The 558-nt window shown below is 51.8% G+C and overlaps 1 protein-coding gene across 1 annotated transcript in view; it reads right to left on the bottom strand.

The window, feature by feature from the left end:
• The window catches only part of CUNH20orf194 (chromosome unknown C20orf194 homolog), a 133,412-nt gene that overhangs the window by 29,295 nt on the left and 103,559 nt on the right, over positions 1-558 (bottom strand). Inside the window, exon 25 of the mRNA XM_031371926.1 lies at positions 444-558. This exon is cut by the window's right edge and continues 1 nt beyond it. Coding sequence (XP_031227786.1) covers positions 444-558 — 115 coding nt within the window. The remainder of the gene's footprint in view (positions 1-443) is intronic.

Below are 558 nucleotides of genomic sequence, written 5' to 3' on the forward strand. Positions count from 1 at the left end.
CGAGACAGGGTTTCTCTGTGTAGCCCTGGCTGTCCTGGAACTCACTCCGTAGACCAGGCTGGCCTTGATCTCAGAAATCCCCCTGCCTCTGCCTCCCAAGTGCTGGGATTAAAGGTGTGCGCCACTACTGCCCGGCACAGGCTTCCCTTTCTTAACAACACATGGTGTCATCCACTAGTAGGTCAAGTCACTGTTACAACCACAAAGAACTGACAGCCTGAGAACATACAGTGAGCGTTTACAAGACCTGGAAAAGCAAGGAGGGTATGGCAAGATGTCAGGGTTGGGGCCTGTCATGGGGTCTGGTCTGACAGTGAACAAAGCAGGTGTCCTGTGTCTTATTCAAAGAAGGGACATTTAAGGAAGGACTTCCCTGTGCCCTGGTAACTGACAGAGGCCTGCAGAGTATCCCACTGTAAATTAGCACACACTTGGTGAACTACCTTGTCACTTTCTAATTCATGAGTGGGGCTGATCTCAGCTTGCTGCAGCAGGCCTAGGAGATGGGCTCGAATCACAGGCTCCTGACCAATGCTGCTGACGGCAAAATGCTGGAGA

Source organism: Mastomys coucha, unplaced genomic scaffold (genome assembly GCF_008632895.1).
Source record: "Mastomys coucha isolate ucsf_1 unplaced genomic scaffold, UCSF_Mcou_1 pScaffold15, whole genome shotgun sequence".
Lineage (NCBI taxonomy): Eukaryota > Metazoa > Chordata > Mammalia > Rodentia > Muridae > Mastomys > Mastomys coucha.